Source organism: Nerophis ophidion, linkage group LG03 (assembly GCF_033978795.1).
Source record: "Nerophis ophidion isolate RoL-2023_Sa linkage group LG03, RoL_Noph_v1.0, whole genome shotgun sequence".
Taxonomy (NCBI): domain Eukaryota; kingdom Metazoa; phylum Chordata; class Actinopteri; order Syngnathiformes; family Syngnathidae; genus Nerophis; species Nerophis ophidion.
Genome location: NC_084613.1, coordinates 87,854,077 through 87,879,076, shown reverse-complemented (window position 1 = coordinate 87,879,076; position 25,000 = coordinate 87,854,077). Strand labels below are relative to the sequence as shown.

General features: G+C 40.8%; 2 protein-coding genes across 12 annotated transcripts in view; both read left to right on the top strand.

The window, feature by feature from the left end:
• The window catches only part of tnika (TRAF2 and NCK interacting kinase a), a 174,246-nt gene extending 162,013 nt beyond the window's left edge, over positions 1-12,233 (top strand). For all 11 annotated transcript variants that reach the window (XM_061896301.1, XM_061896297.1, XM_061896299.1 and 8 more), the window contains one exon: positions 179-12,233. In XM_061896301.1, coding sequence (XP_061752285.1) covers positions 179-262 — 84 coding nt within the window. In that variant the 3' untranslated portion in view covers positions 263-12,233. The remainder of the gene's footprint in view (positions 1-178) is intronic.
• Positions 12,234-12,514: 281 nt separating this feature from the next.
• Positions 12,515-25,000, top strand: part of slc2a2 (solute carrier family 2 member 2) — a 37,315-nt gene continuing 24,829 nt past the window's right edge. The window contains exons 1-4 of the mRNA XM_061896289.1: positions 12,515-12,621; positions 12,772-12,867; positions 21,979-22,190; positions 22,248-22,372. Of these exons, the coding sequence (XP_061752273.1) occupies positions 12,607-12,621; positions 12,772-12,867; positions 21,979-22,190; positions 22,248-22,372 (448 nt within the window). The 5' untranslated portion in view covers positions 12,515-12,606. The remainder of the gene's footprint in view (positions 12,622-12,771; positions 12,868-21,978; positions 22,191-22,247; positions 22,373-25,000) is intronic.

The following is a 25,000-nucleotide window of genomic DNA, read 5'->3' as shown; positions in this document are numbered from 1 at the left end:
ATTCTAACTCGTAAGTCAAGTTTAGCAAGAGTCAGCTAACAATGGAGTCACTTGTACACCTGTATACATCGTTAAATTGCGACTTGTGAAGAGAAGTTACCAGTTTTAATAGCTAAAAAAATAATAAAAACCCTTTCATGTTGAAATATACGAAACATGCCATGTTTGATATGCGCAGGTCTTCTTTGCGTCGGTGCGATCAGGAGGCAGCAGCCAAGTCTTCTTCATGACCCTGAACCGGAGCTCCATGATGAACTGGTGATGGCTCCGCCCCCCTGTCGTCCTCTCGCCACCCTGGGCGGCGAATCACGTGAAGCTTGAAAAAGGGGAAGGGGGGCGGGGTTTATGAACGTTTGACACAAAACGCTCATTTGGGGTCCGCCTTCTTCCCCCTTTTTCACCCTTCTTGACATTCTTCCTCCTTCGCCGCTCCTCTTCCTCCTCCCGAGCGGCGTATGCAACCACACAACTTTTTAAGAAGATGTCGCCCTTCTCCTCTTTCCTCCCTCAAGAACTCTAAAGGTGCTGCGTTTATCTTCTTGTCGCCCCGCCCCTATGGCCAACTACTGTACAGCACCTGTCCGAGGGTCCTCCGGCGTCCTCGTACGTCCCATCAAGACACGCACAAAATATTTCCAGCACGCATGGCGTCTTTTACGTTTTTTGACATCCATCCCAACGCTTGTTATTTTGCGTTCAGTTGTTGTGTTTTTAATTGTCCGGGCCAGGGGTGTCCAAAGTGTGGCCCGGGGGCCATTAACCTACCCAGTGGTCCAGTGTCCGGCCTGAGACTATAAAAATTGGTACCCATTACCCTCCCTGCTTGGAATTGGGGGTTAAATCACCAAAAACGATTAGCGGGCGCGGCCCTTGTTGCTGCTCACTGCTCCCCTCACCTCCCAGGGGGTGAACAAGGGTGGTGGGTCAAATGCAGAGAATAATTTCGCCACATCTAGTATGTGTCGGTGTGTGACAAGTATTGGTACTTTTTAAAAACATCCATCCATTCATTTTTCCTACCGCTTGTCCCTTTTAGGGTGTAGCTGGAGCCTATCTCAAAAAACATGATTCTAAAAATATTTATAAAAAAAGTGGAATGTGGAAGTCGCCTCTCAGCACAAGAGCCCAGCGTGCAGGTTCAACAAAGTCTGTAATGAGTATATTTTCTTTCCGACGACAGTTTTCTCACTTAGATCGTGACTTTTCAGCCAACCTCCTCATCCTCCTTCCTCCTCCTGCTGCCGGCCGCTTACTGTTAAAGACAGCAGGTGATTAGATCACCTGTGAAATCTAATCCCCTGCCAGCTGTGTCTCGCCGTCAGCACACGCCCGATGGTGCCCCAAAAAATAATAATGAATCATAATCGATTGACCTAATCAGTGTTCCAATTTCTTCACACCAAATATTCCGCTTTGATTTTAAATTTTTGGCATAAAAATGTTTTTTCTTAAACAAGACATACAACTTCCATCCATCCATCCATCATCTTCCGCTTATCCGAGGTCGGGTCGCGGGGGTAGCAGCCTAAGCAGGGAAGCCCAGACTTCCCTCTCCCCAGCCACTTCGTCTAGCTCTTCCCGGGGGATCCCAAGGTGTTCCCAGGCCAGCCGGGAGACATAGTCTTCCCAACGTGTCCTGGGTCTTCCCCGTGGCCTCCTACCAGCTGGGCGTGCCCTAAACACCTCCCTAGGGAGGCGTTCAGGTGGCATCCTGACCAGATGCCCGAACCACTTCATCTGGCTCCTCTCGATGTGGAGGAGCAGCGGCTTTACTTTGAGTTCCTCCCGGATGACAGAGCTTCTCACCCTATCTCGAAGGGAGAGACCCGCCACACGGCGGAGGAAACTCATTTGGGCCGCTTGTACCCGTGATCTTATCCTTTGGGTCATGACCCAAAGCTCATGACCATAGGTGAGGATGGGAACGTAGATCGACCGGTAAATTGAGAGCTTTGCCTTCCGGCTCAGCTCCTTCTTCACCACAACGGATCGATACAACGTCCGCATTACTGAAGACGCCGCACCGATCCGCCTGTCGATCTCACGATCCACTCTTCCCCCACTCGTGAACAAGACTCCTAGGTACTTGAACTCCTCCACTTGGGGCAGGGTCTCCTCCCCAACCCGGAGATAGCACTCCACCCTTTTCCGGGCGAGAACCATGGACTCGGACTTGGAGGTGCTGATTCTCATTCCGGTCGCTTCACACTCGGCTGCGAACCGATCCAGTGAGAGCTGAAGACATACAACTTTTTTCGTTTAATTTAACTTCATATCGACGGATAGATCTGAAGTTGATCTAGAGATTTAAGCGTTGAAAGTAAAAAAAAACAAAATTTGCTTTTAAAACCATTTGAGAAGAGTCATAAGGGTTTTAAAAAAAATCTCTACATTGTATTTGTTTTAAAAGAGAAAACATATCAAAATGGCCCCCGGGTCCTTTAATTTTCCCGTGTGCCGCCCTCAGGGGGTAAAGTTTTGGACAGTCCTGGTCTGAGCAGTTCCCTGGGAATCTATTTTGGGGTTTTTAAAAGAACTACTTAAAATATTTCTTTCTCCACATGCTTGGTAGAATTTTCACCGTGAACATAAAGATGCGAGCATCGCTCTCATTACAACATATTTTCAGCTCACCATGTAGTACCATTATTTGGTCACAAGATGGCAGCAGACGACTGCAACTTTGTTCAATTGTGACCCAATCATCTCTGTGTCCACATCTTTGTTAACAATTTCAACATTTTAAGATGCGCTTGTTTGTCTCACAAAGTTTCGTGGAAATGTATTTTGCGTAATCATTGCTAACTTCCTTTTCGAAAACACGCCAACAAGCTCGCTTTTGGCAGACATTTTTGTTGTTCCGTGTTTTTGTTTAGTTCCCCCTTGTTTGCTTTCCAATCGAATGTGAACGTTTTTGTTTTTTTCTCTTAGAATGCCTTTGCAGCGACTGCCTGAACGCTAACAATGCAGTTACACACTTTGGTCACCGGATGGCGTCAAGTTCAACAAACATTTCCACTTTCTACAAACCCCGTTTCCTTTTGAGTTGGGAAATTGTGTTAGATGTAAATATAAACAGAATACAATGATTTGCAAATCCTTTTCAAGCCATATTCAGTTGAATATGCTACAAAGACAACATATTTCATGTTCAAACTCATAAACTTTATTTTTTTTTGCAAGTGATAATTAACTTAGAATTTCATGGCTGCAACACGTGCCAAAGTAGTTGGGAAAGGGCATGTTCACCACTCTGTTACATCATCCATCCATCGATCCATCCATTTACTACCGCTTATTCCCTTTGGAGTCGCGGGGGGCGCTGGTGCCTATATCAGCTACAATCGGGCAGAAGGCAGGGTACACCCTGGACAAGTTGTGTTACATCACTTTTTCTTTTAACAACACTCAATAAACGTTTAGGAACTGAGGAAACTAATTGTTGAAGCTTTGAAAGTGGAATTCTTTCCCATTCTTGTTTTATGTAGAGCTTCAGTCCTTCAACAGTCCGGGGTCTCCGCTGTCCTATTTTACGCTTCATAATGCACCACACATTTTCCATGGGAGGCAGGTCTGGACTGCAGGTGGGCCAGGAAAGTACCCGCACTCTTTTTTTTACGAAGCCACGCTTTTGTAACACGTCTTGTCTTGCTGAAATAAGCAGGGGCGTCCATGATAACGTTGCTTGATTGACAACATATGTTGCTCCAAAAGCTGTATGTACCTTTCAGCATTAATGGTGCCTTCACAGATGTGTAAGTTACCCATGAGCTGGGCACTAATACACCCCCATACCATCACACATGCTGGCTTTTACACTTTGCGTCTAAAACAATCCGGATGGTTATTTTCCTCTTTGTCCTGGAGGACACCATATCCTCTGTTTCCAAATATAATTTGAAATATAGTTCGTCAGACCACAGAACACTTTTCCACTTTGCATCAGTCCGTCTTAGATGAGCTTGGGCCCAGCCAAGCCGGTGGCGTTTGTGGATGTTGTTGATAAATGGGTTTGGCTTTGCATAGTAGAGTTTTAACTTGCACTTACAGATGTAGCGACCAACTGTAGTTACTGACAGTGGTTTTATGAAGTGTTCCTGAACCCATGTGGTGATATCCCTTACACACTGATGTTGGTTTTTGATGCAGTACTGCCTGAGGGATCAAAGGTTTGTAGTATCATCGCTTACGTGCAGTGATTTCTCGCTATTCTCTGAACATTTTTGATGATTTTACGGACCGTAGATGGTAAAATCTCTAAATTCCTTGCAATAGCTCGTTGAGAAATGTTCTAAAACTGTTTGAAATTTTGCTTACAAAGTGGTGACCCTCACCCCATCCTTGTTTGTGAATTACTGAGCATTTCATGGAAGCTGTTTTTATAGCCAATCATGGCACCCACCTGTTCCCAATTAGCCTGCACACCTGTGGGATGTTCCAAATAAGTGTTTGATGAGCATTCCTCAACTTTATCAGTATTTATTGCCACCTTTCCCAACTTCTTTGTCACGTGTTGCTGGCATCAAATTCTAAAGTTAATGATTAGTTGCAAACAAAAAAATGTTTATGAGTTTGAACATGAAATATGTTGTCTTTGTAGCATATTCAACTGAATATGGCTTGAAAAGGATTTGCAAATCATTGTATTCTGTTTATATTTACATCTAACATAGAAACAGGGTTTGTACATTTTAGGACATTTTTTTCTGAGTGCGTCGAAAAAAAAAAGTTTTGTGATTTAAAAAACAAAACAAGAACATAATATTGCTAACTCCCTATAACTAGCTAGCTTTTGCCAGTGGGATACATCGTCTTTGTGAATTGTTTTTTTTTTTTTTAGGTCGATTTTTGTTAGCTTCATCTCGAATGTGACCTCCTTTTTCGTTCTTTTTTTTTTCTTCATTTTTACAGGATGCTAACAAACTTCCTTTTTTTTCACAAATTTTTTATTCATACTAAGGATTAGCTAATAAAACCTCACAATGTTGTCACGTACTGTACTAAACTAATGTGGAAGGAGGCAAGGGGTGTTCTGTTAGCAGGCTAACGTTTTAGCAATAAAGAGCCTAGCGGTCTTCCATGGTAGCGTTTGTGTGTGTGTGTGTGTGTGTGTGTGTGTGTGTGTGTGTGTGTGTGTGTGTGTGTGTGTGTGTGAGTGTGAGTGTGTGTGTGTGTGTGTGTGTGTGTGTGTGTGTGTGTGTGTGTGTCCTGGCAATGCTGATTTAATGGGGACATCCCTCTGTTTACAAAGTCACCTTTAGTGAAGTGAAGTGAATTATATTTATATAGCGCTTTTCTCTAGTGACTCAAAGCGCTTTACATAGTGAAACCCAATATCTAAGTTACATTTAAAGCAGTGTGGGTGGCACTGGGAGCAGGTGGGTAAAGTGTCTTGCCCAAGGACACAACGGCAGTGACTAGGATGGGGGAAGCGGGAATCGAACCTGCAACCCTCAAGTTGCTGGCACAGCCACTCTACCAACCGAGCTATGCCGCCCCTTTAGGGGACCTCTGACAGTATGGGGACAAAAAAAGAGGTCCCCTAAAGGGAAACTTTTTCAAATGATAGTCAGATCCATTCTGAAGTTGCGCAAGTGATTTTTAAACTTTGGCCCATAAAACATGTTTACTGGCTAGAAAATAAATGTTCTTAAAAAGTGAGACATCTGTTATTAATAGTACTGGGTTTTTGTATGGTGTCCATCTTTAGTTAAAACTAATTGATTTTTCCAAAAACAAAATCTGGCTTAGTGTTCTTTAGGATGACATTTTAATCCAACATCATTATTATCTTAAAAAATTATTCACATTCAGAATGTCCCATCCTTCTATATCTGGTAGTTGGCGTTGCAGACAACCTCATTACTGCTAAATAGCAGTTTTCAATAATTTCACAGAAGATGCAGGATTTGCTCTAACACTTAAGTGGAGAAACTTCCTATAAGAGGACAGCTGTAGTGCTGGAGTCTGAGGATCATGTCATATTTCATTTCAACTTTTTCATCAATAGTCCTCAGTAATCACGAACAAATTTGTGTGAATTATGCAAAATGATTTAAATTTGGTCCCCTTAAACCATATTAACTCTTTTCCCCCAGGGTCCCCAGTAAGTATGATCAGCACATTACTTCATCAATCCAGAGATTTAAAGACGTGGATGAGCTAACTGGGCTGTGGACATTTTATTTAATTTAGTTTATGCTTCCACAACCTGTAGAAAGGCTGGTCCCCACAAGTCACGAACAACCAATGTGTTTGTGTGTGTGTGTGTGTGTGTGTGTGTGTGTGTGTGTGTGTTCTGGCAATGCTGACTTAATGGGGACATCACTCTGTTTACAAAGTCACCTTTAGGGGACCTCTGACGGTATGGGGACAAAAAAAGAGGTCCCCTAAAGGCAAACTTTTTCAAATGATAGTCAGATCCATTCTGAAGTTGCGTAAGTGATATTTAAACTTTGGCCCATAAAACATGTTTACTGGCTAGAAAATAAATGTTCTTAAAAAGTGAGACATCTGTTATTAATAGTACTGGGATTCTGTATGGTGTCCATCTTTAGTTAAAACTAATATATTTTTCCAAAAACAAAATCTGGTTTAGTGTTCTTTAGGATGACATTTTAATCCAACATCATTATTATCTTAAAGTATGATTCACATTCAGAATGTCCCATCCTTCTATATCTGGTAGTCGGAGTTGCAGACAACCTCATTACTGCTAAATAGCCGTTTTCAATAATTTCACAGAAGATGCAGGATTTGCTCTAACACTTAATTGGAGAAACGTCCTATAAGAGGACAGCTGTAGTGTTGGATTCTGAGGATCATGTCATATTTCATTTCAACTTTTTTTTATCAATAGTCCTCAGTAGTCACGAACAAATTTGTGTGAATTATGCAAAACGATTTAAATGTGGTCCCCTTGAACCAGGGGTAGGGAACCTATGGCTCGCGAGCCAGATGTGGCTCTTTTGGTGACTGCATCCGGCTCTCAGATAAATCTGGGCTGACATTGCTTGAATAATTCCACTTCTAATCACAGCGTTAAAAATAATGTTGAACATATAAAACATTTTCGTGCATTTTTAATCCATCCATCCGTTTACTACCACACCTGTTCAAGAAGTTGCGTTAATGGTAAGAAGTTATTTATTTATTATTGGTTAGTGTGGGGCTTGTCCTCCTGGGGGTTCTTCAGACCACCAAGCACCGGCATGAGAGCCTGTCTCGGGGTTGCAATATTGTTTTATTTTTCAATAAGTCTCTCAGTTGCTTTCCAGCAATTGTCTTTTTCTCTTTCGTTCTCGCTCGCACTCCAGGCAAGCCTGTCTCTCCTTCTGGCTGCTGTTCATGACATAGCGACAGGTGATTGGATAACAAGGCCCAGGTGGGCCGTAAACGCACCTGTCGCTGATTTCGAGGGTGGTCCCGGCACACCCCGCTTCACTGCAGGCCCGCAGGCCACGCCCCCTCCACAGTTAGCTTCAGAATAACAATATTCTTTAAGAATAAGAGACCAATATACTCTAGAAATGTTGGTCTTACTTAAAAATGCACGCATTTAGTTGTGTTCAGTGTTAAAAAATAATATTATATGGCTCTCACGGAAATACATTTTAAACTATTTGGCTTCTTGGCTCTCTCAGCCTGCCTTAAACCATATTAACTCTTTTCCCCCAGGGTCCCCAGTAATTATGATCAGCACATTACTTCATCAATCCAGAGATTTAAAGACGTGGATGAGCTAACTGGGCTGTGGACATTTTATTTAATTTAGTTTATGCTTCCACAACCTGTAGAAAGGCTGGTCCCCACAAGTCACGAACAACCAATGTGTTTGTGTGTGTGTGTGTGTGTGTGTGTGTGTGTTCTGGCAATGCTGACTTAATGGGGACATCACTCTGTTTACAAAGTCACCTTTAGGGGACCTCTGACGGTATGGGGACAAAAAAAGAGGTCCCCTAAAGGCAAACTTTTTCAAATGATAGTCAGATCCATTCTGAAGTTGCGTAAGTGATTTTTAAACTTTGGCCCATAAAACATGTTTACTGGCTAGAAAATAAATGTTCTTAAAAAGTGAGACATCTGTTATTAATAGTACTGGGATTCTGTATGGTGTCCATCTTTAGTTAAAACTAATATATTTTTCCAAAAACAAAATCTGGTTTAGTGTTCTTTAGGATGACATTTTAATCCAACATCATTATTATCTTAAAGTATGATTCACATTCAGAATGTCCCATCCTTCTATATCTGGTAGTCGGAGTTGCAGACAACCTCATTACTGCTAAATAGCCGTTTTCAATAATTTCACAGAAGATGCAGGATTTGCTCTAACACTTAATTGGAGAAACGTCCTATAAGAGGACACCTGTAGTGCTGGAGTCTGAGGATCATTTCATATTTCATTTCAACTTTTTCATCAACAGTCCTCAGTAGTCACGAACAAATTTGTGTGAATTATGCAAAATGATTTAAATTTGGTCCCCTTAAACCAGGGGTAGGGAACCTATGGCTCTAGAGCCAGATGTGGCTCTTTTGATGACTGCATCTGGCTCTCAGGTAAATCTGGGCTGACATTGCTTGAATAATTCCACTTCTAATCACAGCGTTAAAAATAATGTTGAAAATATAAAACATTTTCGTGCATTTTTAATCCATCCATCCGTTTACTACGGCACCTGTTCAAGAAGTTGCATTAATGGTAAGAAGTTATTTATTTATTATTGGTTAGTGTGGGGCTTACCCTCCTGGGGGTTCTTCAGACCACCAAGCACCGACATGAGAGCCTGTTTCGGGGTTACAATATTGTTTTATTTTTCAATAAGTCTCTCAGTTGCTTTCCAGCAATTGTCTTTTCCTCTTTCGTTCTCGCTTGCACTCCAGGCAAGCCTGTCTCTCCTTCTGGCTGCTGTTCATGACATAGCGACAGGTGATTGGATAACAAGGCCCAGGTGGGCCGTAAACGCACCTGTCGCTGATTTCGAGGGTGGTCCCGGCACACCCCGCTTCACTGCAGGCCCGCAGGCCACGCCCCCTCCACATTTAGCTTCAGAATAACAATATTCTTTAAGAATAAGAGACCAATGTACTCTAGAAATGTTGGTCTTACTTAAAAATGCAAGCGTTTAGTTGTGTTCAGTGTTAAAAAATGATATTATATGGCTCTCACGGAAATACATTTTAAACTATTTGGCTTCTTGGCTCTCTCAGCCTGCCTTAAACCATTTTAACTCTTTTCCCCCAGGGTCCCCAGTAAATATGATCAGCACATTACTTCATCAATCCAGAGATTTAAAGACGTGGATGAGCTAACTGGGCTGTGGACATTTTACTTAATTTAGTTTATGCTTCCACAACCTGTAGAAAGGCTGGTCCCCACAAGTCACGAACAACCAGTGTGTGTGTGTGTGTGTGTGTGTGTGTGTGTGTGGGTGTGTTTGTGTGTGTGTGTGTGTGGGTGTGTTCTGGCAATGCTGACTTAATGGGGACATCACTCTGTTTACAAAGTCACCTTTAGGGGACCTCTGACGGTATGGGGACAAAAAAGGAGGTCCCCTAAAGGCAAACTTTTTCAAATGATAGTCAGATCCATTCTGAAGATGCGTAAGTGACTTTTTAAACTTTGGCCCATAAAACATGTTTACTGGCTAGAAAATAAATGTTCTTAAAAAGTGAGACATCTGTTATTAATAGTACTGGGATTCTGTATGGTGTCCATCCTTAGTTAAAACTAATTGATTTTTCTAAAAACAAAATCTGGCTTAGTGTTCTTTATGATGACATTTTAATCCAACATCATTATTATCTTAAAAAATTATTCACATTCAGAATGTCCCATCCTTCTATATCTGGTAGTTGGAGTTGCAGACAACCTCATTACTGCTAATTAGCAGTTTTTAATAATTTCACAGAAGATGCAGGATTTGCTCTGACACTTAATTGGAGAAACGTCCTATAAGAGGACAGCTGTAGTGCTGGATTCTGAGGATCATGTCCTATTTCATTTCAACTTTTTCATCAATAGTCCTCAGTAATCACGAACAAATTTGTGTGAATTATGCAAAATGATTTAAATTTGGTCCCCTTAAACCATATTAACTCTTTTCCCCAGGGTCCCCAGTAAGTATGATCCGCACATTACTTCATCAATCCAGAGATTTAAAGACTTGTATGAGCTAACTGGGCTGTGGACATTTTATTTAATTTAGTTTATGCTTCCACAACCTGTAGAAAGGCTGGTCCCCACAAGTCACGAACAACCAGTGTGTGTGTGTGTGTGTGTGTGTGTGTGTGTGTGTGTGTGTGTGTGTGTGTGTGTGTGTGTGTGTGTGGGTGTGTTTGTGTGTGTGTGTGTGTGCGTGTGTGTGTGTGTGTGTGTTCTGGCAATGCTGACTTAATGGGGACATCACTCTGTTTACAAAGTCACCTTTAGGGGACCTCTGACGGTATGGGGACAAAAAAGGAGGTCCCCTAAAGGGAAACTTTTTCAAATGATAGTCAGATCCATTCTGAAGTTGCGTAAGTGATTTTTAAACTTTGGTTCATAAAACATGTTTACTGGCTAGAAAATAAATGTTCTTAAAAAGTGAGACATCTGTTATTAATAGTACTGGGATTCTGTATGGTGTCAATCTTTAGTTAAAACTAATTGATTTTCCAAAAACAAAATCTGGCTTAGTGTTCTTTAGGATGACATTTTAATCCAACATCATTATTATCTCAAAGTATGATTCACATTCAGAATGTCCCATCCTTCTATATCTGGTAGTTGGAGTTGCAGACAACCTCATTACTGCTAAATAGCAGTTTTCAATAATTTCACAGAAGATGCAGGATTTGTTTTAACACTTAAGTGGAGAAACGTCCTATAAGAGGACACCTGTAGTGCTGGAGTCTGAGGACCAGGTCATATTTCATTTCAACTTTTTTCATCAATAGTCCTCAGTAATCACGAACAAATTTGTGTGAATTATGTAAAATGATTAAATGTGGTCCCCTTGAACCAGGGGTAGGGAACCTATGGCTCTAGAGCCAGATGTGGCTCTTTTGATGACTGCATCTGGCTCTCAGGTAAATCTGAGCTGACGTTGCTTGAATAATTCCACTTCTAATCACAGCGTTATAAATAATGTTGAAAATATAAAACATTTTCGTGCACTTTTAATCCATCCATCCGTTTACTAGGGCACCTGTTCAAGAAGTTGCGTTAATGGTAAGAAGTTATTTATTTATTATTGGTTAGTGTGGGGCTTGTCCTCCTGGGGGTTCTTCAGACCACCAAGCACCGACATGAGAGCCTGTTTCGGGGTTACAATATTGTTTTATTTTTCAATAAGTCTCTCAGTTGCTTTCCAGCAATTGTCTTTTCCTCTTTCGTTCTCGCTCGCACTCCAGGCAAGCCTGTCCCTCCTTCTGGCTGCTGTTCATGACATAGCGACAGGTGATTGGATAACAAGGCCCAGGTGGGCCGTAAACGCACCTGTCACTGATTTCGAGGGTGGTCCCGGCACACCCCGCTTCACTGCAGGCCCGCAGGCCACGCCCCCTCCACAGTTAGCTTCAGAATAACAATATTCTTTAAGAATAAGAGACCAATATACTCTAGAAATGTTGGTCTTACTTAAAAATGCAAGCGCTTAGTTGTGTTCAGTGTTAAAAACAAATATTATATGGCTCTCACGGAAATACATTTTAAACTATTTGGCTTCTTGGCTCTCTCAGCCTGCCTTAAACCATATTAACTCTTTTCCCCCAGGGTCCCCAGTAATTATGATCCGCACATTTCTTCATCAATCCAGAGATTTAAAGACGTGGAAGAGCTAACTGGGCAGTGGACATTTTACTTAATTTTGTTTATGCTTCCACAACCTGTAGAAAGGCTGGTCCCCACAAGTCCTGAACAAAAACTTGGTGTGTGTGTGTGTGTGTGTGTGTGTGTGTGTGTGTGTGTGTGTGTGTGTGTGTGTGTGTGTGTGTGTGTGTGTGTGTGTGCGTGTGTGTGTGCGTGCGTGCGTGCGATTAATGCGAGTGTGCGGCATTAAAACTGTGTTTATCCATCACGGTCATTACACTGAGGACTGTCTAAGACAAATAAAACCACTGTAATCCTTTTTTTTTTTTTTATTGTTTAACTCTTCTTCCTGCTTTATTTTGAAAGAGCGCTCCTAATCATCCTGTTCGGGGATTTGTTTTGTTTTGTAATAGAGACACAGAGAAATAAATGAAAACCAGAACCATGTTGCTGCAGCGTGTTTTTGTGCAACCTTTCAGACTTTGAGTGATACACCTCAGTGTATCATTAACCAGTGTGTACACCTTTTTTCTTGTTTACCCCAACGCATCATTTTTTTAACCCAAAACAAAGAGCATCTTAATATTTTTTAATGTATTTCTGCCCATCATCTATATATATATTTTTTTAATTATTTTGTTACTGTTTGCACCATTTTTTCTATGCATTTACTTGTGTGTGCACATGTGTGTGTGTGTGTGTGTGTGTGTGCACGTGTGTGTGTGTGTGTGTGTGTGTGTGTTGCATGACCCCTCTTCATTGATCATTAGCTATTTTCTTGCTGGACTCTGGCAAAGAGACTCGGACTGTTGGTTATGGAGGCAGGCAAGGTAAGCGTCTTTAATCCCCTTTTCTGACATGTCTTGTTCTGATACTGTAAGTACAGTTGATGCAAAGCGTGTTGCGTTCAAATGCATGGTTGACAATGGTGAATATTGTGGGGGGTTTGGAAGAGATGGTGACCCTGTGTCCTCCTGCAGGAGCTGACGGGCACGTTGGCGTTGGCCGTGTTCACAGCGGCGCTGGGCTCGCTGCAGTACGGCTACAGCATGGGCGTCATCAACGCGCCGCAGAGGGTCAGTTGGCTTTTGTCACGTTTTATTGAAATAGTACACAAGAATATACACTGTAAATATTTTCCCAAACATTTTCAAATTACAAATATTTCACTTTTTTTTCCAACATAAAAAAATGCAGGCTACTTTTGATTATTTTAGGGATTTAGTTGAATAAACAATTATTTTTACTGTTATTACAAATGACACATTAATTGTATTAGTGAATTGTATTTATAGTGAAGTGAATTATATTTATATAGCGCTTTTCTCTAATGACTCAAAGCGCTTTACATAGTGAAACCCAATATCTAAGTTACATTTAAAGCAGTGTGGGTGGCACTGGGAGCAGGTGGGTAAAGTGTCTTGCCCAAGGACACAACGACAGTGACTAGGATGACGGAAGCGGGAATCGAACCTGCAACCCTCAAGTTGCTGGCACGGCCGCTCTACCAACCGAGCTTAAATAAACTATTATTTTTAGTGTTATTACAAATGACACATTAATTGTATTATTGTATTATTAATGATTGATGATTGATCTTAATTGACTCAAAGGCAAACCACAACTAGAATCACTTATGCCAACCACATTGTTAAAAATCAGGCTTCGCCACACGTCTTGAAATCAAGCTCTGCCAATTATGTGTCATTTGGATACAAATTTGGGGAGTGGGAAGTTTTTTTTCCTCTGCGAAAAAGGTAAATGTTACGTTGTTATATGCAATAGACATCTATGACATTGTTGTATGTGATATATGACATCTATGACGTTGTTGTATGTGATATATGACATCTATGACATTGTTGTATGTGATATATGACATCTATGACGTTGTTGTATGTGATATATGACATCTATGACATTGTTGTATGTGATATATGACATCTATGACATTGTTGTATGTGATATATGACATCTATGACATTGTTGTATGTGATATATGACATCTATGACATTGTTGTATGTGATATATGACATCTATGACGTTGTTGTATGTGATATATGACATCTATGACATTGTTGTATGTGATATATGACATCTATGACATTGTTGTATGTGACATCTATGACATTGTTGTATGTGACATCTATGACATTGTTGTATGTGATATATGACATCTATGACATTGTTGTATGTGATATATGACATCTATGACATTGTTGTATGTGATATATGACATCTATGACATTGTTGTATGTGATATATGACATCTATGACATTGTTGTATGTGATATATGACATCTATGACGTTGTTGTATGTGATATATGACATCTATGACATTGTTGTATGTGATATATGACATCTATGACATTGTTGTATGTGACATCTATGACATTGTTGTATGTGACATCTATGACATTGTTGTATGTGATATATGACATCTATGACATTGTTGTATGTGATATATGACATCTATGACATTGTTGTATGTGACATCTATGACATTGTTGTATGTGACATCTATGACATTGTTGTATGTGATATATGACATCTATGACATTGTTGTATGTGATATATGACATCTATGACATTGTTGTATGTGATATATGACATCTATGACATTGTTGTATGTGATATATGACATCTATGACATTGTTGTATGTGATATATGACATCTATGACATTGTTGTATGTGATATATGACATCTATGACATTGTTGTATGTGACATCTATGACATTGTTGTATGTGACATCTATGACATTGTTGTATGTGATATATGACATCTATGACATTGTTGTATGTGATATATGACATCTATGACATTGTTGTATGTGATATATGACATCTATGACATTGTTGTATGTGATATATGACATCTATGACATTGTTGTATGTGATATATGACATCTATGACATTGTTGTATGTGATATATGACATCTATGACATTGTTGTATGTGATATATGACATCTATGACATTGTTGTATGTGATATATGACATCTATGACATTGTTGTATGTGATATATGACATCTCTGACATTGTTGTATGTGATATATGACATCTATGACATTGTTGTATGTGATATATGACATCTATGACGTTGTTGTATGTGATATATGACATCTATGACATTGTTGTATGTGATATATGACATCTATGACATTGTTGTATGTGATATATGACATCTATGACATTGTTGTATGTGATATATGACATCTATGACGTTGTTGTATGTGATATATGACATCTATGACATTGTTGTATGTGATATATGACATCTATGACATTGTTGTATGTGATATATGACATCTATGACATTGTTGTATGTGACATCTATGACATTGTTGTATGTGACATCTATGACATTGTTGTATGTGATATATGACATCTATGACATTGTTGTATGTGATATATGACATCTATGACATTGTTGTATGTGATATATGACATCTATGACATTGTTGTATGTGATATATGACATCTATGACATTGTTGTATGTGATATATGACATCTATGACATTGTTGTATGTGATATATGACATCTATGACATTGTTGTATGTGATATATGACATCTATGACATTGTTGTATGTGATATATGACATCTATTAATAGCTAACTCATGGAAGGCGTACACTCCCTCTCTCTCTCTCTCCTTTATCTCCTGCTCACTTCTTTGTTTAACATTCTTGTCGCTGCCATTTGCACTTCTCTGTCACATCCAAACAATGGAATCGATCAACTGGCCTCCCAACAAAATTGACAGCAGCTCACATTGTTGCCCAACACGCTGCTGCGTGCCTTGGTAACCATGACAACCATGACACATCTGATGGTTGGAGTCAACTTTGCCCGGGTTGACGCAGGCAGAGCTTCAGACTCTCCAACCGTTATAAATTTGAACTAAATCGCAAGCTCGGACAACATCTTGGAGACACAGTCTGCTCTGCATAGCGAAGTGTGATGAATTTCAGGAGCAGGAGTGAAAAGTTTGACATTTGTTTTCGCTTGCAAGTGCCTGAACAAGGTTGTTGCTTTGGGGTTTCCTCGAGGACAGCTTTGGGACGGATGCCTGCCTCTCCCCTTTTGTTGCAAGTCTCGTGGTTTCTGTGTCAACATGCTTATGCACATGTTTATGTGGCGAGCCATCAGAGTTCATGTACATGTTTGTGTGACGAGCCATCAGAGTTCATGTACATGTTTGTGTGGCGAGCCATCAGAGTTCATGTACATGTTTATGTGGCGAGCCATCAGAGTTCATGTACATGTTTATGTGGCGAGCCATCAGAGTTCATGTACGTGTTTATGTGGCGAGCCATCAGAGTTCATGTACATGTTTATGTGGCGAGCCATCAGAGTTCATGTACATGTTTATGTGGCGAGCCATCAGAGTTCATGTACGTGTTTATGTGGCGAGCCATCAGAGTTCATGTACATGTTTATGTGGCGAGCCATCAGAGTTCATGTACATGTTTATGTGGCGAGCCATCAGAGTTCATGTACATGTTTATGTGGCGAGCCATCAGAGTTCATGTACATGTTTATGTGGCGAGCCATCAGAGTTCACGTACCTGTTTATGTGGCGAGCCATCAGTGTTCACGTACATGTTTATGTGGCGAGCCATTAGAGTTCACGTACATGTTTATGTGGCGAGCCATCAGTGTTCATGTACATGCTTATGTGGCGAGCCATCAGAGTTCATGTACGTGTTTATGTGGCGAGCCATCAGAGTTCATGTACATGTTTATGTGGCGAGCCATCAGAGTTCATGTACGTGTTTATGTGGCGAGCCATCAGAGTTCATGTACATGTTTATGTGGCGAGCCATCAGAGTTCATGTACATGTTTATGTGGCGAGCCATCAGAGTTCATGTACATGTTTATGTGGCGAGCCATCAGAGTTCATGTACATGTTTATGTGGCGAGCCATCAGTGTTCATGTACATGTTTATGTGGCGAGCCATCAGAGTTCATGTACATGTTTATGTGGCGAGCCATCAGAGTTCATGTACATGTTTATGTGGCGAGCCATCAGAGTTCATGTACATGTTTATGTGGCGAGCCATCAGAGTTCATGTACATGTTTATGTGGCGAGCCATCAGAGTTCATGTACATGTTTATGTGGCGAGCCATCAGAGTTCATGTACATGTTTATGTGGCGAGCCATCAGAGTTCATGTACATGTTTATGTGGCGAGCCATCAGAGTTCATGTACATGTTTATGTGGCGAGCCATCAGAGTTCACGTACCTGTTTATGTGGCGAGCCATCAGTGTTCACGTACATGTTTATGTGGCGAGCCATTAGAGTTCACGTACATGTTTATGTGGCGAGCCATCAGTGTTCATGTACATGCTTATGTGGCGAGCCATCAGAGTTCATGTACGTGTTTATGTGGCGAGCCATCAGAGTTCATGTACATGTTTATGTGGCGAGCCATCAGAGTTCATGTACGTGTTTATGTGGCGAGCCATCAGAGTTCATGTACATGTTTATGTGGCGAGCCATCAGAGTTCATGTACATGTTTATGTGGCGAGCCATCAGAGTTCATGTACATGTTTATGTGGCGAGCCATCAGAGTTCATGTACATGTTTATGTGGCGAGCCATCAGAGTTCATGTACATGTTTGTGTGGCGAGCCATCAGAGTTCATGTACATGTTTATGTGGCGAGCCATCAGAGTTCATGTACATGTTTATGTGGCGAACCATCAGAGTTCATGTACATGTTTATGTGGCGAGCCATCAGAGTTCATGTACATGTTTATGTGGCGAGCCGTCAGAGTTCATGTACATGTTTATGTGGCGAGCCATCAGAGTTCATGTACATGTTTATGTGGCGAGCCGTCAGAGTTCATGTACATGTTTATGTGGCGAGCCATCAGAGTTCATGTACATGTTTATGTGGCGAGCCGTCAGAGTTCATGTACATGTTTATGTGGCGAGCCATCAGAGTTCATGTACATGTTTATGTGGCGAGCCATCAGTGTTCATGTACATGTTTATGTGGCGAGCCATCAGAGTTCATGTACATGTTTATGTGGCGAGCCATCAGAGTTCATGTACATGTTTATGTGGCGAGCCATCAGAGTTCATGTACATGTTTATGTGGCGAGCCATCAGAGTTCATGTACATGTTTATGTGGCGAGCCATCAGAGTTCATGTACATGTTTATGTGGCGAGCCATCAGAGTTCATGTACATGTTTATGTGGCGAGCCATCAGAGTTCATGTACATGTTTATGTGGCGAGCCATCAGAGTTCATGTACATGTTTATGTGGCGAGCCATCAGAGTTCATGTACATGTTTATGTGGCGAGCCGTCAGAGTTCATGTACATGTTTATGTGGCGAGCCATCAGAGTTCTGCTCTTCAAGAGGTTGTGGTTGAAAATTAAATGTTGACAATAAAGAGTCTTCTTCTTCTCCTTATCCTTTTCTCTTTCTTCTTTTTCGCCTCATTCTGCTCTGCCTTTTTCTTTCCCCCCACCTTCTTCTTCTTCTTCTTCTTCTCCACTTTTTTCTTTTTCACCTTCTTCTTATCCACCTTCTCCATCACCACCATCTTGTCCTTCTTCACCTTCTTTTTTTCCTCCACCTTCTTCTTCTTCCTTTTCTGCACCTTATTCTTCTTCTCCACTTTCTTCTTTTTCATCTTCTTCATAACCATCTTTTCCTTACCCTTCACCACCTTCTTGTCCTTCTCCACCTTCTTCTCCACTTTCTTCTTTTTCACCTTTGTCTTACCCACCTTTTCCTTCACCACACTCTTGTCCATCTCCACCTTCTTCTCCACGTCTTCTCTTTTTCTAAACCTTCTTCATTTTCTCCAATCTCTTCTTTTTCACCTTCTTCTTATCCATCTTCTTCTTGTCCTTCTCCACCTTCTCCTCCACCTCCTTCTTCTCCACCTTCTTCTTTTTCTCAACATTCTTCTTCTCCACTTTCTTCTTTTTCATTTTATTCTTATCCATCTTTACCTTACCCTTCACCACCTTCTTGTCCTTCTCCACCTTCCTCTCCATTTTCTTCTTTTTCACCTTTGTCTTATCCAGCATCTCTTTCACCACCCTTTTGTCCTTCTCCACTTTCTTCTTCTCCTTCTTCTCCACCTTCTTCTTTTTCTCCACTTTCTTCTTTTTCACCCTCTTCTAATCCACCTCTTCCTTCACCACCCTCTTGTCCATCTCCACCTTCTTCTTCTCCACATCTTCTACTATTTTTCAAAACCTTCTTCTTTTTCTCCAATCTCTTCTTTTTCACCTTCTTCTTATCCATCTTCTCCTTGTCCTTCTCCACCTTCTTCTCCTCCTCCTTCTTCTCCACCTTTTTCTTTTTCTCCACGTTCTTCTTTTTCACCTTCTTCTTATCCATCTTCTCCTTGTCCTTCTCCACCTTTGTCTCCTCCTCCTTCTCCACCTTTTTCTTTTTCTCCACATTATTCTTCTTCTTCTCCACTTTTTTCTTTTTCATTTTCTTCTTATCCATCTTTTCCTTACCCTTCACCACCTTCTTGTCCTTCTCCACCTTCCTCTCCATTTTCTTCTTTTTCACCTTCGTCTTATCCACCATCTCCTTCACCACCCTTTTGTCCTTCTCCACATTCTTCTCCTCCTTCTTCTCCACCTTCTTCTTTTTCTCCAAGTTCTTCTTATTCACCTTCTTCTTATCTATCTTCTCCTTGTCCTTCTCCACCTTCTTCTTTTTCTCCACCATCTTCTTCTTCTCCACTTTCTTCTTTTTCATTTTCTTCTTATCCATCTTTTCCTTACCTTTCACCACCTTCTTGTTCTCGGTTAGTAGAGTGGCCGTGCCAGCAACTTGAGGGTTGCAGGTTCGAACCCCGCTTGCACCATCCTAGTCACTGCCGTCGTGTCCTTGGGCAAGACACTTTACCCACCTGCTCCCAGTGCCACCCACACTGCTTTAAATGTAACTTAGATATTGGGTTTCACTATGTAAAGCGCTTTGAGTCTCTAGAGAAAAGCGCTATATAAATACAATTCACTTCACACTTCACTTCACTTCTCCACCTTCCTCTCCATGTTCTTCTTTTTCACCTTTGTCTTATCCACCATCTCCTTCACCACCCTTTTGTCCTTCTCCACTTTCTTCTCCTCCTTCTTCTCCACCTTCTTCTTTTTCCCCAAGTTCTTCTTTTTCACCTTCTTCTTATCTATCTTCTCCTTGTCCTTATCCACCTTCTTCTTTTTCTCCACCTTCTTCTTCTTCTCCACTTTCTTCTTTTTCACCTTCTTCTTATCCACTTTCCCCTTCACCACCTTCTTGTCCTTCTCCACCTTCTTCTCCTTCGTTTCCACCTTTTTCTCTACCCTCTTCTTCTTCTTCACTTTCTTCTTTTTCACCTTCTTATCCGTCTTCTCCTTGTCCTTTACCACCTTCTTGTCCTTCTCCACCTTCCTCTCCATTTTCTTCTTTTTCACCTTCGTCTTATCCACCATCTCCTTCACCACCCTTTTGTCCTTCTTTACTTTCTTCTCCTCCTTCTTCTCCACCTTCTGCTTTTTCACCTTCTTCTTATCTATCTTCTCCTTGTCTTTCTCCACCTTCTTCTTTTTCTCCACCTTCTTCTTCTCCTCCACTTTCTTCTTTTTCACCTTCTTCTTATCCACTTTCCCCTTCACCACCTTCTTGTCCTGCTCCACCTTCTTCTACCATGAATTGATTAACGTGGACCCCGACTTAAACAAGTTGAAAAACTTATTGGGGTGTTACCATTTAGTGGTCAATTGTACGGAATATGTACTGTACTGTGCAATCTACTAATAAAAGTTTCAATCAATCAATCAAACTCCTTCTTTTCCACCTTTTTCTCTACCCTCTTCTTCTTCTTCACTTTCTTCTTTTTGACCTTCTTATCCATCTTCTCCTTGTCCTTCACCACTTTCTTGTCCTTCTCCACCTTTTTTTTCCTCAAGTGTCTTCTTTTTCTCCACCTATCTTCTTCTTCACCACTTTCTTATTTTTCACCTTCTTCTTATCCACTTTCCCCTTCACCACCTTCTTGTCCTTCACCACCTTCTTCTCCTTCGTTTCCACCTTTTTCTCTACCCTCTTCTTCTTCTTCACTTTCTTCTTTTTCACCTTCTTATCCATCTTCTCCTTGTCCTTCACCACTTTCTTGTCCTTCTCCACCTTTTTTTTCCTCAAGTGTCTTCTTTTACTCCACCTTCTTCTTCTCCTCCACTTTTTTCTTTTTCACCTTCTTCTTATCCACTTTCCCCTTCACCACCTTCTTGTCCTTCGTTTCCACCTTTTTCTCTACCCTCTTCTTCTTCTTCACTTTCTTCTTTATCACCTTCTTATCCATCTTCTCCTTGTCCTTCACCACTTTCTTGTCCTTCTCCACCTTTTTTTTCCTCAAGTGTCTTCTTTTTCTCAACCTTCTTCTTCTTCTCCACTTTCTCCTTTTTCACCTTCTTCTTATCCACTTTCCCCTTCACCACTCTCTTGTCCTTCTCCACCTTCTTCTCCTTTGTTTCCATCTTTTTCTCTACCCTCTTCTTCTTCTTCACTTTTTTCTTTTTCACCTTCTTATCCATCTTCTCCTTGTCCTTCACCACCTTTTTTTTCCTCAAGCGTTGTTTTTCTCCACTATCTCCTCGTCCATCAATTTCTCCACCTTTGTCATTATTATTTTTACTGTACATTGTACACTTCTTCATGCAGTACTGTACACACACACACACACACACACACACACACACACACACACACATACATAACACGATAGCACATTCTATGACGTGTTCGGGAGGCAGTCCCAGGTGTAAGCCCCCCCCCTTGATGTGGTCTGGGGTAGGCTCCAGCCCTGTAGCAAGTCATGCATGCACATGTCCTCCATTGTTCAGGTCATGCATGCACATGTCCTCCATTGTTCAGGTCATGCATGCACATGTCCTCCATTGTTCAGGTCATGCATGCACATGTCCTCCATTGTTCAGGTCATGCATGCACGTGTCCTCCATTGTTCAGGTCATGCATGCACATGTCCTCCATTGTTCAGGTCATGCATGCACGTGTCCTCCATTGTTCAGGTCATGCATGCACGTGTCCTCCATTGTTCAGGTCATGCATGCACGTGTCCTCCATTGTTCAGGTCATGCATGCACGTGTCCTCCATTGTTCAGGTCATGCATGCACATGTCCTCCATTGTTCAGGTCATCGAGCGTCACTACGGTCGCTCGCTGGGCGTGTCGTCCCCAGAGGTCACCATCTTGTCTGCAAACAGCACGGCGGCCTTGGCTCCGGAGGACGAGTCCAGAACCCACCCGTCCGTGGTCATGTACTGGTCTCTGTCCGTGGCCATCTTCTCCGTGGGGGGCGTGGTGTCCTCCTTCCTGGTGGGCTTCGTGGGAGACGTGAGAGGCCGGTGAGGGAAGGCGTCGCCGTGTTTTTGTGTCGCCGGCCTCACGCCCGCTGTCTCCAGGGTGAAAGGCATGCTGATGACCAACGTCTTGGCCATTGCTGCTGGACTCCTCATGGGACTCTGCAAGGTGTGGCGGCCTCACCTCATGGTCATCGCCGGCCGCGCCGTCATGGGCTTCTACTGCGGTACGCATCAGACTCTGTGGGGAAAAACCAGAACTGCATTCTTACATTAAAAATAAATGTCAAACCAAGATTAAATACAAACCCCGTTTCCATATGAGTTGGGAAATTGTGTTAGATGTAAATATAAACAGAATACAATGATTTGCAAATCCTTTTCAAGCCATATTCAGTTGAATATGCTACAAAGACAACATATTTCATGTTCAAACTCATAAACTTAATTTTTTTTTGCAAATAATAATTAACTTACAATTTCATGGCTGCAAAACGTGCCAAAGTAGTTGGGAAAGGGCATGTTCACCACTGTGTTACTGCATCAAACAAGAAAGGGAAAGAATTCCACCTGAAAAGTTTCAAAAAATGTGTGTCCTCAGTTCCCAAACGTTTACTGAGTGTTGTTCAAAGGAAAGGCCGTGTAACACGGTGGTAAAAAATGCCCCTGTGACAACTTTTTTGCAATATTTGCAACAAAAAAAAGTTTTGAACGTTCAATATCTTGTCCTTGCGGTCTAGTCAATTGAATATAAGTTGAAAAGGATTTTATGGCAAATCATTGCATTCTGTTTTTACAAACCCCGTTTCCATATGAGTTGGGAAATTGTGTTAGATGTAAATATAAACAGAATACAATGATTTGCAAATCCTTTTCAAGCCATATTCAGTTGAATATGCTACAAAGACAACATATTTCATGTTCAAACTCATAAACTTTATTTTTGTTACAAATAATCATTAACTTTAGAATTTGATGCCAGCAACACGTGACAAAGAAGTTGGGAAAGGTGGCAATAAATACTGATAAAGTTGAGGAATGCTCATCAAACACTTATTTGGAACATCCCACAGGTGTGCAGGCTAATTGGGAACAGGTGGGTGCCATGATTGGCTATAAAAACAGCTTCCCAAAAAAATGCTCAGTCTTTCACAAGAAAGGATGGGGCGAGGTACACCCCTTTGTCCACAACTGCGTGAGCAAATAGTCAAACAGTTTAAGAACAACCTTTCTCAAAGTGACATTGCAAGAAATTTAGGGATTTCAACATCTACGCTCCATAATATCATCAAAAGGTTCAGAGAATCTGGAGAAATCACTCCACGTAAGCGGCATGGCCGTAAACCAACATTGAATGACCGTGACCTTCCATCTCTCAGACGGCACTATATCAGAAACCGACATCAATCTCTAAAGGATATCACCACATGGGCTCAGTAACACTTCAGAAAAGTACTGTCACTAAATACAGTTGGTCCATCTGTATTTACATAGATAGAGTTTTTTAATCATTTATTAACAGATACACCTTACAGTCATACAACTTGGTATTTGACCCATGCTAATATTAGCATTTTATGGTAGCATGCTAACATTAAAGTGCTAGATTTTTTAGCTAATTTTGCAACCGTTGACCTTAGAGCCATATCATTTGATATGTGACAGCCGCTAACTGTTAGTTTGCTAACATTAGCATGCTAGCACGCTAACAATCAAGTGCTAAATCCGGCCTATTTCACCCCCCCTCCCATAGAGAAAGAGTACCACTTTTTTATATTTTAATGTCACCACTCATTTTTTGTAGGATTAGAACTTTGATTTCTTAAAATGTTTTCATTCTCGTACACTAACTGTTCCTCAAAGTCATTGGTTTTATTCTGATGCAATATTACAACTTTGTTTCTCGATACAACTCGCGTTAACACAACTTTATTCTCAGAGTAGTAGAGTTTTTATTTTTTTATTTCTTGTCACGCAACAATTTAATTCTCAAAGTACTAAAACTTTTTCCGGAAGCGTTTTTCTCACAAAATTACAAGTGAAATTTCAAGTTAATTTTATTGTCGTAAGTTTACAACTATTATCTGTTAGTATCCCAAAGTTTTTTATTGTTCACAATATCACAGTTTTATCTTCCTAAGACTGCGACTTTTCACTTTTTTTTTGTAAAGCAACAATTTAATTCTCTTTGTGTTACAACTTTTTCTTGAAAAAAACACTATTGTCGCTGTTATGTATTGTCATAACCTAATTATCGTAAGATTACAACTTCTTTAAATATCTTACTCACTTTCATAGTCGTACAGTAACTGCTTTTTGTCCAATACAAAACTTCTTTAAATGTCATGACTTTATTGCCGATAGAATACAACTTTAATTCTCCCGCAATATCACAACTTTATTAATGTAAGGCTAAAACTTCCTGATATTTCTTGTCATACAACATTTCATTCTCGTCCAAAATTATTAAAACAAGCAAATGTTTTTGTCGTAAAATTTCCAGGTTTCACTTTAGATTTTATTTGTAAAAAGCACTTTACATCAACCTCAAAGTGCTACTGTGTATTAAAAAAAAAAAATAAGTAAAACCAAAAAGATAATCCCAAAAAAATACAAAAAAAAAAACTAGAACAGCTTAAAACTAGAACTAGTATGTATATATCTTTTTAAAAAAAAGGTTCTCTTTAAATGAAGGGTTTTTAAGCCTTTTTTAAAAGCATCCACAGTCTGTGGTGCCCTCAGGTAGTCAGGGTGAGCATTCCACAGACTAGGGATTGGCGAAGCAGAAAGCCTGGTTGTCTCTTTGTTCGTAGCTTTGTCTTCGGAGGTTGGAGGAGGTTAGCCTGTCCGAAGCG